The sequence below is a fragment of the Gekko japonicus genome, unplaced genomic scaffold, assembly GCF_001447785.1.
Source record: "Gekko japonicus isolate JY-2015 unplaced genomic scaffold, Gekko_japonicus_V1.1 scaffold495, whole genome shotgun sequence".
NCBI lineage: Eukaryota > Metazoa > Chordata > Lepidosauria > Squamata > Gekkonidae > Gekko > Gekko japonicus.
Window position 1 is genome coordinate 725842 of NW_015160850.1, and position 15721 is coordinate 741562.

The window sequence follows — 15721 nt, forward strand, 5'->3', positions numbered from 1 at the left end:
GCAACCCTACCGTTTCACTCAACACCTTTCACAGTGCGCTACAGAACTTTGCTTCAGTTACAGGACTAAAGGTGAATCACAACAAGACGATGGTCTACCCAATTAAGCTTCTTGACTCAGAAGAAAGATCAATTAAATTAAAGTTCAACTTCCAATGGGTCCAAAACTCCCTCCAATATTTAGGAATCAAAATCCCTTTAGATCTTTCGGAACTAGTCAAATTAAATCATACGACGATACACAAAGAAGTGAAACAGACAATGTTATCTTGGAACTCAAAACCTCTGTCCTGGCTCGACAGAATAGCAATTGCCAAATCCTTCATTCTCCCAAAATACTTGTACCTATTCAGAACAATACCCATATGCATTCCACCACAAAGTGTACAAAAATGGCAAAAAGAGCTCAACCTTTTCATATGGAACAGAAAACGAGCAAGGATTGCCAAACACACTATGAGGCACCCACGAAGGAAAGGGGGATTGGCTTCACCAGACCTTGACAGCTATAGGAAAGCTGCAATCCTAGCATCATTAATACGCCAATACCATGATAACGACTCCCTAGACTGGAAAATCATTGAAGAATCAAGTATACCCCAGGCCTCATTTCAAGAATTACTATGGCACAATACATTCAAAGAAATAGGAAACCATACTAAAAATTTATTCACTAAAGCAGCCCTTAAAACTTGGTATGAAGTCAAACCTAAACTCATTACCAAAAATTCTAAATTCAGCACCTTCACAAGACAAACATGGTTCAAACCCGCAGAATCACCCCTCACTTTTGAAATTTGGAGAGCCAAAAAGTTTAATAGAATACTCGATGTCTTCAGCAAAGGCAAAATGGTCTCGAAAAATGACTTAGAAACCAAACACCAAACCAAAATTAACTGGTACGAATACTTGCAAGTGCAAAACTTAATTCACACGCCAGATATCCTATCAGCCAGCAGAACCCCACACACCAAATTAGAAGACTTATTGGGAAAACCCCCACCAAAAAAAGGACTTATAGCTAAGCTTTATGAGAACATTGTCTCCACCCTGAATAACAAACCACATGCGTATCAAAAAGCATGGGAGACGAATCTCAATACCCAATTATCAGACGATCAATGGGAGGAAATATGGCGAACTCAGTCTAAAATCTCCAAAACAAGAGGAGTACAAGAAACTAACCTAAAGATACTTACCCGATGGTACCTAACGCCCGTAAAACTGTCTCATATATATCCATCAACGTCACCATACTGTTGGAAACAATGCGGGGAGAAAGCGGACTTCTACCACAATTGGTGGACCTGCAAAGAAATACAAAAGTTCTGGTCCCTAATACAAGCTCAAATCCAAGGCCTAATTGGCACAAACTTACCTTTATCACCAGAACTGATGCTTCTTCATCTTTGGCCGCCAACCCGTCCTCCTGAAAGAACAAAACAATTGGTAAATTTACTTCTAATAGCGGCCAAAATGACAATAGCAAAAAACTGGAAAAATAACCGCATGCCGACAGTTACGCAATGGATAAATAAAATATGGGACATATTCATGTTAGAAAATCTTTCAATATATGATTCATCTATTAAAAATGAATGTGATTTCTATAACCCTCTCAGCATATGGTACCCAATTCTAGAAAAAATTACACTAGACGACTTTAAGTGGGAAAGTATAGTCAATGCGAAATACAAATTAATGCGATTTAACTAATATGCTAGTGAAAACGATAAAATCACTGCAGTTGACTTCCTACTGTTAGAAGTATTACTACAATTATTGAAATATCAGTCATATTCGAGTTAATGTGATATGTTTATCTCACCCTGTTCAGTTATTGCAACGGTTGTATGTTCACACCTTACCGGTCACTTATTACAATGTATTATAAAAACCTTTCAATAAAACATTGTTTTAAAAAAAAAAAAAAACCAAAAGTCTCAAAGGCACAATTCAGTGTCCTTCAGCCTTTACTTCTCCTTTTCCCTTCTCTTCCGCAACTTGTAAGGACTTTTGGAGCTGCCGCCCCCTTGCTCAGACAGAGAGTCCTCTCCGGAAGAACCAGTGTCCAGCTCACGACTGGACTTGCATATTAGGTGACACACCCCTACTGTAGCCAATCCTCCAAGAGGTTACAGAGCTCTTCTTACAGGGGCTACTGTAAGCTCTTGGAGGATTGGCTACGTTAGGGGTGTGTCGCCTAATATGCAAAGGAGTTCCTGCTACAAAAAAGAGCCCTGCACAGGTATCCAAGTATCAGGAAGTTGCAATAGCCTTTGATAGATTCCAGGGTAGGCCCTGTTTTTATGTTGAGATGTTAAGTGTTAAGTGCGGCTCCTCAGTCAAATGCCTGGTGGAAGAGCCTCGGCTTGTAGGCCCTGCAGTTCTTACAAGTCTTGGGTTGCCGTTGAACTCTCCGGGGCCGTGCTCCCCCCAGGTCTCGACGATCCTCGACATCTTCTACAGCCGCCTGCCCACCATCAAGGAGGAGTCCTTGCGGCAGGTCCTGGTGGACGCCATTTCTATCGTGGCACACTATCACTTGGACGCGGTGTTCAGCAGCCTCCTGGGACGGCGCCTCCCCATGGACAGGTGGGGGACAGGGTCTAGCTGGTGATTTGAACATGGGAGGGGGTGGAGCCATCCTGAAGGTTGGCGTTGCAGACCCATTCAATGGAGTCCGGGGATTTAAGCTAGTGGAGTCCAAGAAAAATCAAGGTGATGAGAGGGCTATTTTTGGGCAGGAACGCACAGGAACAGAATTCCGTCTGGCTTCAGAGCTGGCCATGCCCACCACAGACAAAACCTCTGTGTACGTGGCTACAGGTGGAAGGCCTGGAGAACAAAAAAACCCCTAGCAACTCCAAGGGGCCATGGGGGGCCCTGGAAGGATTGGGGAGGCATTTAAATGCCTCCCCGTGCCTTTCCCGGCTTGTCCAAGGGCCGGCTTGTGGTGTGATCGGGCCCCAAAAATCCACTCGACATTTGTGCCTTTCATGCGGCAAAATCTCCATGTGACCGGGGCCGTAGTCATATGCAAGACTAGGGTTTTTTTCCAAGGGGTGCCATAAAAGGGAGAGTACCTTACATTTTCATACATATTAGGCGACACACCCCTAATGTAGCTAGGGTTGCCAAGTGAATTTCACTCACCAGCGGGGGAGCCTCGCCGCGTGCCGGGAGCCATCCCTCGCCATGTGCGCGCGTCACCAGCATGCGCACGTCGCCAGCACATCACCGGAAGTGACGCGCGATGTCGATCACGTTGAGGGTGTGGCCCCGATCGTCGGAGGGAAAACCATAGAGTTTTCCTTCCAACGATTGGGGCCACACCCTCAACATGATCAATGTGGTTGCGCCACGCTGCGCTTCGGGGGGCGGAGTTCCCCCCGGGGCCCGATTCCACGGCGGCGGAAATCGGGCCTCCAAAGCGGGGGTTTACCCGCCACCCACCCCCACTTGGCAGCCCTAAATGCAGGCAGTCCTCCAAGAGCTTACAGTAGCCCCGGTAAGAAGAGCTCTGTAAACTCTTGGAGGATTGGTTAGATTAGGGGGATGTCGCCTAATATGCAAAGGAGTTCCTGCTACAAAAAGAGCCCTGCATACCAGTTGCTTGTGGGCTGGGTAAGAGCCGTGGATGGGCCAGTTCCAACCCCCGGGGCCTTATGTCTGACACTCCTGTGCTAAAGAATGCCGTTTCAATCTACTTCAGCAACCGCTTGCAAGTGGATTCCTTCCACGTAACAAAGATGGAGTTACCCAGGCCATCCACCTATTTAATCTCCACCCCCAGAATCCCCAGGTATTTCCAAGCCCGGAGCTGGCAACCCATCACTATGGCCACAAACCCCACCTAACCCTCTAGGTCAGGACGGTACCTTGTACACACAGCTGCGGCACGCGAAAGGAATGGATGATTGATGTGTGACATCTGCCACCATGATCCTGCCCTTTTCCCATCCCAGACTAGGTTGGAAAACTCCGGGGGGTGGGGGGTGGAGATGGAGCTTGGGGAGGCCAGGGACCTCAGCGGGGTACAATGCCCCAGAGCCCACCCTCCAAAGCAGCCATTTTCTCCAGGGGAACCGATCTCTGTAGTCTGGAGATGGACTTTAATCCTGGTAGATTCTCAGTCCCCACCAATGTTCCCTCTAAGCTGTGGAGTCTTGTGAGCAAAGATTCTACTTTGTGAGCTACTGGCATTAACGTTGTGAGCGAGCGATTTGGCTGCTGCATAAGTTAGTTTGCTCTGGAGCCATCCTTTCTGAGCTAAGGCAAAGATGGGTGAGCCGGAGGCTGAAAAACTGTGAGCTAGCTCACACTAACTCAGCTTAGAGAGAACACTAGTCCCCACCTAGAGGCTAGCATCCCTAGGATTTCCCCTTGTCAGCTGCTAATGCAGTGGAAGTGGTATGGGAGGGCAGGAGAAGGTGGGACAGGAAGGGTTGTGGGACCCCATCTTTGCCCCCCCTTCTTTCCCTTCCAGCACTAGCAATACCTTCTGTGTTTTTTTTCAATTGCAGCGAGACAGGGGAACTCTGGAGGTCTTTAGGCAGGGACCTTTTCCTGGCTGTGCTGATTCTCCACCGGTTAGCCGCCACGGTCATGCAGCCGCCCAGCTCAGAGACGGTGTCAGCCACGGGCAGTGACGAAACCTTGGTTTTCGCCGACGAGGAGCCTCTCAAAGTACGTTGGCAGTGAAAACATCTCGAGAACTTTTCCTCTTTGCCTGGGCAGGTCATCGGAGACAGGGCTTTCTTTCAAAGGAGGGAGTGGATCCAGCCTGTTCTGTTTTGCTTTGAGGTCAGCTACCAGAACGGCATTCCAGTGCACACGATGTCTTGTAAAAATCTTTCTTATCCTCTTGCAGACTGAGCCATATCCTGAAAAAAAAAAGTATCTGAACCGAACCGCAAAGCAAAATTCGTCACAACTTTTGTCCTGTTTGTGGTTTGCGAACCGAAGTTCGTGACGGGTATACCGTCACGAACTTCTTGGAACTTTTAAAGCAATTCATGTTGGTTCATGGATAGAGCAGAAAGTAGCCTAACCTATCTCACTCGGTTGTTGTGTAAGTAAAATGGAAGTGGAGGGGAAAATGCATGCTGCCCTAAGTTCCTTCAAGGAAGGGGGGGAAGAAATGCACATAAACTAATTTTATTTGAGATGAAGCACTAGGTCAGGCCACAACTGGGGCTCAATTTCGCTATGAGGTTAATAAATAAGAACATAAGAAGAGCCCTGCTGGATCAGATCAGTGAACTATCTGTTTCAGCATCCTGTCTCACACAGTGGCCAACCAGTTCCTCTGGAGGGCCAACAACAGGGCAGAGAGGCCTAGGCCTTCAGAAGAACATCAGAAGTGCCCTGCTGGATCAGACCAGTGGTCCATCCAGTCCAGCATCCTGTCTCACACAGTGGCAAACCAGTTCCTCTGGAGGGCCAACAACAGGGCAGGGAGGCTGAGGCCTTCATAAGAGCATCAGAAGAGCCCTGCTGGATCAGACCAGTGAAGGTCCATCTAGTCCAACATTCTGTCTCACTCAGTGGCCAACCAGTTCCTCTGGAGGTCTAACAACAGGGCACAGAGGTCTTCATAAAAACATCAGAAAAGCCCTGCTGGATCAGACCAGTGAGGGTCCATCTAGTCCAGCATCCTGTCTCAGACAGGGGCCAACCAGTTCCTCTGGAGGGCCAACAACAGGGCACAGAGGCCAAGCCCTTCATAAGAACATCAGAAGAGCCCTGCTGGATTAGACCAGTGAGGGTCCATCTAGTCCAGCATCCTGTCTCAGACACTGGCCAACCAGTTCCTCTAGAGGTCCAGCAAGAGGGCAGGGTGGCCAAGGCCTTTCCCCAGTGTTGCTGCCTAGAGCTGAGTTTCATATCTGTTCTACCTCTGAATGTGGAGGTTCTCCCAGACTGCTTTGATTTCTAGAGATCAGGAAGTTCTTCTCCCAGCGGGAGATTCTAGCGTTCCAGTTCTTCCACTTCCCTGTCCTCCACTGGCACTGCCCCAAATCTCCAGGAATGTCCCAAGCCACAGTTGGCAACCCTAGAGAGGAAACTCAACATACAAACAAACCCTGCGATATGACCAACATTAGTATGATAGTTTTTAAAAACTTTATAAGATAGCAAAAATTCTCAATTGTACAATATTGTAAAAAAAGTCCAACATAATCCAACATTATGAGTACCCGGTTATGAACTCATTTCAACTTTACAGTCTTCCTCAGATGTAATCCTATATTGTCAGGAGGTATCATCTTCAGCTCAGTATTGTAATTCTTAATTCCTTCATAATATCCTGGAATAAACCATAATCAATGAAAAACCACATGTAGCTGCATGGAAAATAGACCAGATCTCGCCAACCCTTCGCGATAGGGAGTTGCATCGAAACCCTAGAGAGGAGCCTTGGGTCATAGTGAAACTTCCCTCAAACAGCTCCCTTGCTAGCGTTGCCAGCTCTGGGTTGGGGAATCCCTGGAGATTTGGGGGCAGTGCCTGGGGAGGGCAGACTTTGAGTGGGGAGGTCAGCAGAGACAGGATGCCCTGAAGTCCACCCTCCAAAGCTTGATCTCTATAGCCTGGAGAGCATCCTTGATTCCAGGAGAACTCAAGCTCTCAACTGGAGGATGGCATCCCTGACTCCTCCCTCCCTCTCTCTCGCTCTCTCTGCAGGCCACCTGTGCCATCTATGAGGTCATGTCCATGCTGCCAACTGGGGAAGTCATCCAGGAGTTGTTCCCGGCACTGTTCTGCCCTCTCCTGCAACAGGTCAGCAAAACCCTGGGCCAGAAGATGCCTTCTTACGAAGGACGCCGGAGACTGTTCCTGAGAGAACAGCACCTGAGTGAAGGCAACCCTTGCAGGTAAAGTGCGTGGAGAGAGAACTAGCACAGCGGAAGTGTGCTGGGCCCATAACCTATTGAGGTTAACTGGTGTGGTTAGTCCAGTCACAGGCTATAGCCTCCAAAATATGTTCAATTGGCATTGATCTGGACATCTTGGAAAATCAAGATGAGAATTTCATATATCGGACAACCCATAGAAGAATCTGGGACATCGAAGCCCAAGTAATCCAAGCTGGTGCCGGGGGTACTTGTTCCCCCCTTTCCCTCAGTCTCAGATATGTACCAAATCGTATGGCACAATACTTTTCTAACTTGGTGATCCCGCTGCAACGCAGAGCTTTTATGCGAGCCAGATTGAATGTTTTCCCCTCATCTTGGGTTTCAGGTACATACAGAGGTATTCCGAAATGTGATAGAATTTGTAATAGTTCGTCTGGAGAACCTGATACCCTAGACCACATCTTATTACGCTGCCCCCTCCACTCACATCGATTACTTTGGATTAAGCCCATACTAAAGGTAAAGGTAAAGGTTCCCTTGCTCGAAAGCCAGTCGAGTCCGACTCTAGGGTTGCGGTGCTCATCTCCATTTCAAAGCCGAAGAGCCAGTGCTGTCCGAAGACGTTTCCGTGGTCATGTGGCCGGCATGACTAAACACCAAGGCCCACGGAACGCTGTTACCTTCCCACTGAAGCGGTACCTATTTATCTACTTGCAATGTCTTGCTTTCAAACTGCCAGGTTGGCAGGAGCTGGAACTAGGGACGGGAGCAACTCGGGTCTCGAACTGCTGAACTACTGACCTTCCACAGCCTGCAGTTCAGCGTCTTAACCACTTGAGCCACCGCAGCTCCTTAAGCCCATACTGGCTAGGATTAATTCCGACAATGTAATTAGGTACCTTTTAGCTGATGAGTCACCTGAAATTACTGCCCAGATTGCTGAATTTTTGACCAAGATATTGACAGCAAGGAGTCGTTTTTTAATATTGACGTGTTTTAAGAAGGCACGTGTAACGATACCTGATGAAGTAATTTATTTATTGTTTTATATGCCGATAAAGGCGTTGTGTTGTATTGTATTGCTAGTCCAGTCACTGTGAGTTAGCAGAGCGCTTAAATAAAGCGACAAACGCAGGAGCGTCACTTTACCAGGGTACTCAGCTTACAAAGCTACACAGAGCCACGCTGCAAGTTTAGAAGAGAAAGACTCCTCCCTTTATTGGAGAAGTACACTTTTGGATAGGAAAGAGTAGGGACACGATAAAGTACTAACTTACTAGCTAAAGGATGGAGGCGGATGGCGAGAGGCCCATCTGCCTCATGGTATCAAGAGAGGACCGCAAAATTAAACCTTTTTGGACGGAAGTCCTGCAAAAAATAAAGCAAATTCTCAATCTAGAGTTAACACAGACTCCTGAAAGTCTAATGCTAGATATTTGGCCAGATATCATTGACCAACACCACCACAAACGTATACTCAAAACAATGCTTTACGCGGTAAGGACTTCTATAGCTTCAAAATGGAAAGACCCTAACCCACCAACCATTCAGATCTGGTGCCAGAAATTCTGGGACCAATATGTAATGGAAAGCATCATGGAAAAACGCAACAAAGCTGCTTCTGGGCACCAGGGCACGGGATTCAATGCAAAGTGGTTTCCAATCCTTACCTTTTTAGAAAAGGAAGAATTTATACCCCCTTCTTGTTCAGATTATTTTAGATGTTTCTGAAGGCAAACTAAAGGCAGTGTCCGATCCCTCACTGCTATAAGTCCAATACACGTTTAAGCAAAGTAGCATTTTATTAAAGCCATGTTAGAGCAGGAACAAGTTCACTGTTAAGAATACCTGGGACGGGCTGAACAGGGGATAATGAAAGACATTCAAACAGACAATAACCAATAGGCTTGGTTCCCGCCGCGCGGGCAGACTTTCGTATTCGCGCTCAAAAGCCTGAGAAGCAACGTTTCTATAAAGATAAACAATTGAAGCTTCACACGATCCAGCTCATTATAGTCTAAGCTAAGCGGCTCCTTCTCCCCCACCTGTTAATCTTGCAGATAAGCGTACACTAGCGTTCATAGAATGGAATGCATGACACAGGGATACACACAGAACACACAGGAGGCATGCGCAGATGCCAGAGGAGAGGGGGGGGGGGGTTCTATCCACAGACTTCAATGGCAACTAGCTGACAGGCAGGTACTAGCGTTCAATTCAAATTAGCAAAGCAAAATATCTAAACTATGGTCTTTAGGTTACCCTTGCCCCAGCAACTGTAAGAATGGTCTTACAACTTATCAGTGTCAAAATCCTTGATGTTCTCTCAATTCAACATTGTGATTCCGGAGATACAGAATGTTTTATAGCTATTTCTTTTTTTTTTAAGTTTTATTTATTGATTTTTATAAAACAAAGTTCTCAAATATACATACACCTACGAGTCATTTATACATTTTTCAACCATGTATACAATCCCGCCCATCTCTGCTCAAACAATTCTTCATGTTTCCCTTGTAACATTAAATTTAACTTGTCTATTTCTGCTATTTCCATCAACTTTTTAATCACTTCTTCTCGTTTTGGGGTAATCTCTTGTTTCCAATACTTTGCCCATAAGATCCTTACTGCCGTTATTATGTATAATATGACATATTTGTCATTATAATTTATGCCATCCGGAAGTAAGTTAAGTAAAAATATTTCCGGCACCAGGTCTAACTTCATTTTACATATTTCTTGTATCATTTTCTGTATGGATATCCAGTATTTTTGAATTTTTGGACACCGCCACCACATGTGATAAAAGGTTCCAACACTTGTTTTACATAGAATGTTTTATAGCTATTTCTGATTGGTTAATAATTTGTTAGAATTAATCTTGTTTCTAGATATTCATGTACCCAATTCTACTCTATATATTGTGCCATGTATAACGTTATCAAAAAAAGAAGTTGTTTTATGTTATCATTATGGTTGTATAAAATGCTCAGCTTCAGTAAAAATTTGAAATTTAAAAAAGAGAGAGAGAGAGAGAGAGAGAGAGAGAGAGAGGACCGCATGTCCCTCTCTTAGTGCATGCAGGGAGAGAGCAAGTCTTCATTCAGAGGGAGAGAGAAGCAGGAAAAGGGAAATTGGTCCCCGAGATTCCAGTCTGCGTATCAAAGAGGACAGTGGCAGAAGAGTAGACACAGGAAGAAAGGTCAGTGTGCCTATCTGGCTATCTAGTCTCTCTTGCCACTCAGTCCGGAGGTCTGAGGCAGGAGGACATCACATCTGGAACTTCCAACCAGAACGACCCAGAGGAAAGTGGTGTGGGCTCTTCTTTTTTTTTTGTCATTGGCTCAGGTGGTTAAGACGCTGAACTGCAGGCTGTGGAAGGTCGGTAGTTCAGCAGTTCGAGACCCGAGTGCCGCATGATGGACTGAGCTCCCGTCTCTCGTTCCAGCTCCTGCCAACCTAGCAGTTCGAAAGCAAGAAATTGCAAGTAGATAAATAGGTACCACTTCGGTGGGAAGGCAACAGCATTCCGTGTGCCTCGGCGTTTAGTCATGCCGGCCACATGACCAAGGAAACGTCTTCGGACAGCGCTGGCTCTTTGGCTTGGAAAACGGAAATGAGCACCGCAACCCTAGAGTCAGACTCGACTGGCTTTCGAGCAAGGGAAACCTTTACCTTTACCTTTAAGCACTCCTAGCCTGAACGGCTGCCCAGAGGCTGTGAACACCACCACCACCACCACCCACTGGGGTGCCAGGCCTCTTGCTAAGGTGGGAGGCCTTCCGCTGGCAACCCTAGTCGCCTCTCTGCCATTCTGAGCACTGGCAAGAGACTTTTTTGGAGACACCAGCAGCATCTGTAGTGCTGCATAACTTCCAGGGAAAACCTGGAAGTGAAGTAGGGTGAAAGATTATGCATGGGATAGAGCAGGTAGAGAAAGAGGTACTTTTCTCCCTTTCTCACAATACAAGAACTCGTGGGCACTCCATGAAATTGCTGAGCGGTCAGGTTAGAACGGATAAAAGGAAGTACTTCTTTACCCAAAGAGTGATGAACACATGGAATTCACTGCCACAGGAGGTGGTGGCGGCTACAAGCATGGACGGCTTCAAGAAGGAATTAGATAAGCATCTGGAGCAGAGGTCCATCAGTGGCTATTAGCCTCAAGGTATAGATAGGATGAGATGGTTAGACAGTGTCATCGATGCAACGAACATGAAATTGAGCCAACTTCAGAGGACGGCGGAAGACAGGAGGGCCTGGCGGGAGCTGGTCCATGGGGTTGTGAAGAGTCAAACTCGACTGTGCGACTGAACAACAAAATAGATAGGGGCTCTGGGGCAAGTGATGCTCTGTCTTCTTGGTGCTTGGGGGGGGTCAACAGTGGGAGGGCTTCTAATGTCCTGGCCCCACTGGTGGACCTCCTGATGGCACCTGGTATTTCTGGCCACTGTGTGACACAGAGTGTTGGACTGGATGGGCCTTTGGCCTGATCCAACTTTGGCGTCTCTTGTGTTCTTATGTTCTTAACTCTAGGAATGACAGGAAAACTCTATGGTGTAGTGGTTGGAATGTAGTAGATAGAGTTCTGGAGCAGGATCTGAGAGACCCAGGTTCAAATCCCGACTCTGCCATGGAAGCTTGCTCAGTCACCACACCCTTAGCCTAGCCCACCTCACAGGAAGGGTTGCCAGCAGTGTTCCCTGTAAGCTGAGTCAGTGTGAGCTAGCTCACACTTTTAGCCTCCGGCTCACACATTTTTGTCTTCGCTCAGGAAGGGATGGCTCCAGAGCATACTGATTTATGCAGGAGCCAAATCGCTCGCTCACCACTTTAACGCCAGTAGCTCACAAAGTAGGATTTTTGCTCACAAGACTCCACAGCTTAGAGGGAGCATTGGTTGCCAGCCCTGGAGATCTCTCGCTATTATCAAAAGAGTTTTCAGGTAAGCTTTAGGAAGAACTTCCTGACAGTTAGAGCAGTTCCTCAGTGGAGCAGGCTTCCCCGGGGGGGGGGGGACTCTCCTTCTTTGGAGGTTTTCAAACAGAGGCTATAGATGGCCATCTGACAGCAATGCAGATTCTGTGAACCTGGGCAGATCACGAGAGGGAGGGCAGGAAGGGTTGCCTCAGTGCTTAGTTCTCGTGGCCCTTTCTTACACGCCCCGGGAAAATGCCGATCACCACTTTTGGGGTCAGGAAGCAATTTTCCTCAAGGCCACTTTGGCTGGAGATCCTGGAGGTTTTCTGTCATCTTCTGGGCATGGAACAGCAGTCACTGAGGGGGTGTATGTGTGTGTGGGGGAGCAATGTTCTCTCTAAGCCATGGAGTCTTGTGAGCAAACACTCTACTTTGTGAACTACTGGCATTTAAGTTGTGAGCCAGCAATTTGGCTACCGCATCAATTACTTTGCTCCGGAGCCCTCCTTCCTGAGCTAAGACAAAAATGTTTGAGCTGGAGGCTAAAAAACGGTGAGCCAGCTCACACTAACTCAGCTTGGAGGGAAGACCTGGGGGGGAGAGAGAGATATTTGCAAATTTCCTGCATTGTTCAGGGGGTTGGACTAGATGACCCTGGAGGTCCCTTCCAACTCTGTGATTCTACAATTGAGCTCCAGATGAACCAGATCAGTTCCCCTGGAGAAAACGGCTGCTTTGCAGGGTGGGCTCTATGGCATTATCCCATGCAGAGGCCCCTCCCCTCCCCAAATCCCACCCTTCCCAGTCTCCACCCCCAAAAATCTCCAGGGATTTCCCAACCCAGAGCTGGCGACCCTACACAGGATTATTGTGAGGATAAAATGGAAGGGAGAATGTTGTAAGACACTTTGGTCCTCCATTGGGGAGAAAGGTGGGGTATTGATGAAGTAAATACATAATTACGAACATAAGAAGAGCCCTACCTCTGCTTAGGGACCTTCTTGACCTTCGTTGGTGGTCTTCCACCAAGGGTAGGGTGCTCAGTAGGGACCTGATGCCATAGACTCCACCCACCGAAGTGACTGTTTTCTCCAGGGGAATTGATCTCTGTAGTCTGGAGACGAGTAGTAATTCTGGGAGAACTCCAGGTCCCACCTGGAGGTTGAGAACCCAAAGATAGAGGCCTGTACTCAAACTTAAGATGAATTTGTGTGCAATGAGTTCCCTAACATGTACATGACAGGCACATATATTTTGGAGGCCCATCTTAGATAGCCATACTGTTATGTACGTGGACCGCCACCAGGGGTCCGCGGAACAAGCCAGAGCTTGGATCCTAGAACAATGGAAACTTCGGATCCCGGATCCCGGATCCCCCAGCCCCAACCAATAGCCACCTTGGCGGGACATTCAAACCCTCCAATGGGAATGGGGGGTTGCTGGGTGGATATGTATATAGTTGGCCCTGTTGGCCGTTTCTAGTTAGGCTTTGTTTGTGTGAAGTACAATAAACGCGTGCTACCGTATGTCGTCGTCCGAGTCCTCCATGCGGCGAACCCAGTACTTTTCACATACTTTCAGAGTCCCCCTAACTTCTTGGGAGCAGAGGAACAGCCAGTTGTTTTACCCTTCTGAGCTATGCTCTCGTTCCACTTTCGAAGTTTCTGTGGCTTTTGTCTGTTTATGATTCTGACGCTGTTGTGTGTCTCCTCGTGCATCACAGGCTTTCCGTGGCCAGCCTGAAGACTCTGCTGTTGAAGCTGACCTCTGAGCCATCGCTAGTGGAAACGGGGGGAGTGAGTATGTGGGTTTTACTGAGGGATCCCAGCACCCACCAGGAGGGGGTTTGTCTGCTGACCAGGTAAGGAAGTTGAGGGTCAGTCTCTTCCCACTTTATTTTAGCCCTTTTCAGATATTCCGGAGGGGGAAGGGATAATGAATGCCCACTAGAGGGCAGTGAGATCTCAGGAGCAAGTGCCACCCCTGGATCTAATGATGTATCAACCAACCAGGAGTCCTTTTAGTATTGTGTTTGAGTGGGGTTTAGTGTGCCTACAGAGAACAAATTTCCAACACAGAGAGAAATAAGTAATTTATTAAAAAGAAAATGTCTGCACAGATACTCTGGACGTCAATGGATTGGACAAGGAGGCAAAGTAAAGGTGCATATGTGAGACCCTCTGTCCCTCCGCTATACATGCCCTGACTGTTGTTATTCTAGGGTAGGCTGTTTAAAGTTAAAATCATGGCATTTTATCAGTTATCAGTCTTTGTCTGGTCTGCCTCCCTTTTGTTAGCTCCACACAGTAATGGTGCATATCAGGATGGAGCCCTGGTGTGAGGGTTCCTCACTGCAAGTTATCCACAGCTGGCATCAGCCAAAATGGACCTCGTTCCCCTCGTGTCCAAGGAATTTATCGCCTCTTTTTTTGCCCACTCCCTGTGGGTCATTCCTTCTCTTCCTGTCCTTCCCAGGCATCTGGCATTTGGTATTCCCCAGTCTCTGTCTCCTCCTAGGTGTCACATTATCGGTGGGGTGTAAAATGGCCCCCTTGATTGTTCTTTGCTAGCTACAAACATTTATATAACTAAACGTTAAGTACTGAATGCTTGGGAGAGTCATCAATGTAATGACTGAGGCTGGAGAACCATTAACCTCTGTCCTGTTTTTTGCCCATTTACTAATAGAGAAACTTCTTGGAACAAAGGCGGCGGGGGGGGGGGTTGCTGCCCTGAACACTTCCTGTAGGCCAATGTAGCTGAAAGTGAAGGGCATTTCTATGCACATACAAACATGTACTGGAATATTGGAGAAAGTTTTCTTAGTTTATATAAAGGCAGTCAAGCAAGATTAGTCCTGTCTCTCTAGGTAAAGGTAAAGGTTCCCTTGCTCAAAAGCCAGTCGAATCTGACTCTAGGGTTGTGGTGCTCATCTCCGTTTCAAAGCCGAAGAGCCAGCGCTGTCCGAAGACGTTTCCGTGGTCATGTGGCCGGCATGACTAAACACCAAGGTGCACGGAACGCTGTTACCTTCCCACCGAAGTGGTACCTATTTATCTACTTGCAATTTCTTGCTTTCGAACTGCTAGGTTGGCAGGAGCTGGAACTAGAGACAGGAGCTCACCCCGTCTTGCGGCATCCGGGTCTTGAACTGCTGAACTACTGACCTTCCACAGCCTGCAGTTCAGCGTCTTAACCACTTGAGCCACCGCAGCTCCTCCTGTCTCTCTACAGCACCAGTAAAAAGCATTGTTAGCTTTTTTTTAATGATTTATTCCCTCTCCTAAAAAGGAGAGATATTTCGCTTAAAAATTAGAAAAAAAGGGAAAGGTATACAGAGGGATAAAGAAAAGATTGAGTGGTGTTAATGTATTAGTATATTACTCTTTTATTATTAAAAGTTAGTAGTCCATAGTTTCTTCTACCGCCAGACATTCTTCTTTTCTTCTGTTTCTGTTGAATATGGCAATTAGTATATTAGTAATGTCCTTCTGGGATTAGTTTCTCTTCGAAAGTGTAATCCGGAAAAAAAAGAAAAAAAGAAAGTTTTAAACTTTGGGGTCCTTTCCTTTCTTATCTCTCAGGTTATATTTCAGTCCCGTCGCTGCTCCGCCTTCCTCGTCCTTCACCTCTCCCTCCGAGCTGCTGTCTTCCACGCTTAATGATGACATCCACTTGGCCAATTCTGCTCCTTCTTCTTTACTGGCGTGCCTTTTCAAAAATTCTTGAGCCTTGAAGATAGAGTCTATTTTTTCTCTTTCGTCTTTAAACTTGAAAACCAGTCCTTCGGGCACCAGCATAAAATCTGGTCCCTGAGACGTTGTTTTGTAAATTTCACAACCACTTCTGCTGGCAACTTATTTTTTCTTGTGAAATTGGAGTAGGCCCTATAGACCATATCCATTTCTTCTTTTATTTTTCCCGCTTCGTTGCCAGTCA

At 46.9% G+C, this 15721-nt stretch overlaps 1 protein-coding gene across 1 annotated transcript in view; it reads left to right on the forward strand.

The window, feature by feature from the left end:
• The window catches only part of LOC107118484 (maestro heat-like repeat-containing protein family member 2B), a 131178-nt gene that overhangs the window by 83721 nt on the left and 31736 nt on the right, over window positions 1-15721 (forward strand). Inside the window, exons 27-30 of the mRNA XM_015420841.1 lie at window positions 2440-2594; window positions 4526-4688; window positions 6690-6880; window positions 13506-13643. Of these exons, the coding sequence (XP_015276327.1) occupies window positions 2440-2594; window positions 4526-4688; window positions 6690-6880; window positions 13506-13643 (647 nt within the window). The remainder of the gene's footprint in view (window positions 1-2439; window positions 2595-4525; window positions 4689-6689; window positions 6881-13505; window positions 13644-15721) is intronic.